Source organism: Sinocyclocheilus grahami, unplaced genomic scaffold (assembly GCF_001515645.1).
Source record: "Sinocyclocheilus grahami isolate Dianchi unplaced genomic scaffold, SAMN03320097.WGS_v1.1 scaffold481.1, whole genome shotgun sequence".
Lineage (NCBI taxonomy): Eukaryota > Metazoa > Chordata > Actinopteri > Cypriniformes > Cyprinidae > Sinocyclocheilus > Sinocyclocheilus grahami.
Window position 1 is genome coordinate 1,091,403 of NW_015505660.1, and position 315 is coordinate 1,091,717.

The window sequence follows — 315 nt, forward strand, 5'->3', positions numbered from 1 at the left end:
AAACCGACATGATACCAGCACAATTTGACAAGAATGCCACGTGAGCATGCAAGAAAAGCATGGTGCTTTCTCAAAAACGCACCTGTCATCTTTGTTTCCATCCCAGAAGACGGCGTTGTGGCCCTGCAGCGGGGACAAGAAGAGCTGACTGTGTTCCTGGCAGGGCAGCAGGTACCTGAGACAAGCAAAACTGGGTTCCTGCATCTGTCTCATGAGAGGAGCGGCCAGGGGACGCTACAGCCACCGCAGGACAGGACATTATTAGACACATGCCTTATTTCACAACATCTGCTGGTAAAACATGACTATTTTTGT

General features: G+C 49.8%; 1 protein-coding gene across 1 annotated transcript in view; it reads right to left on the reverse strand.

Annotated features, from left to right (window-relative positions):
- Window positions 1–315, reverse strand: part of LOC107553777 (leucine-rich repeat serine/threonine-protein kinase 1-like) — an 89,558-nt gene that overhangs the window by 18,357 nt on the left and 70,886 nt on the right. The window contains exon 25 of the mRNA XM_016236084.1: window positions 83–234. Coding sequence (XP_016091570.1) covers window positions 83–234 — 152 coding nt within the window. The remainder of the gene's footprint in view (window positions 1–82; window positions 235–315) is intronic.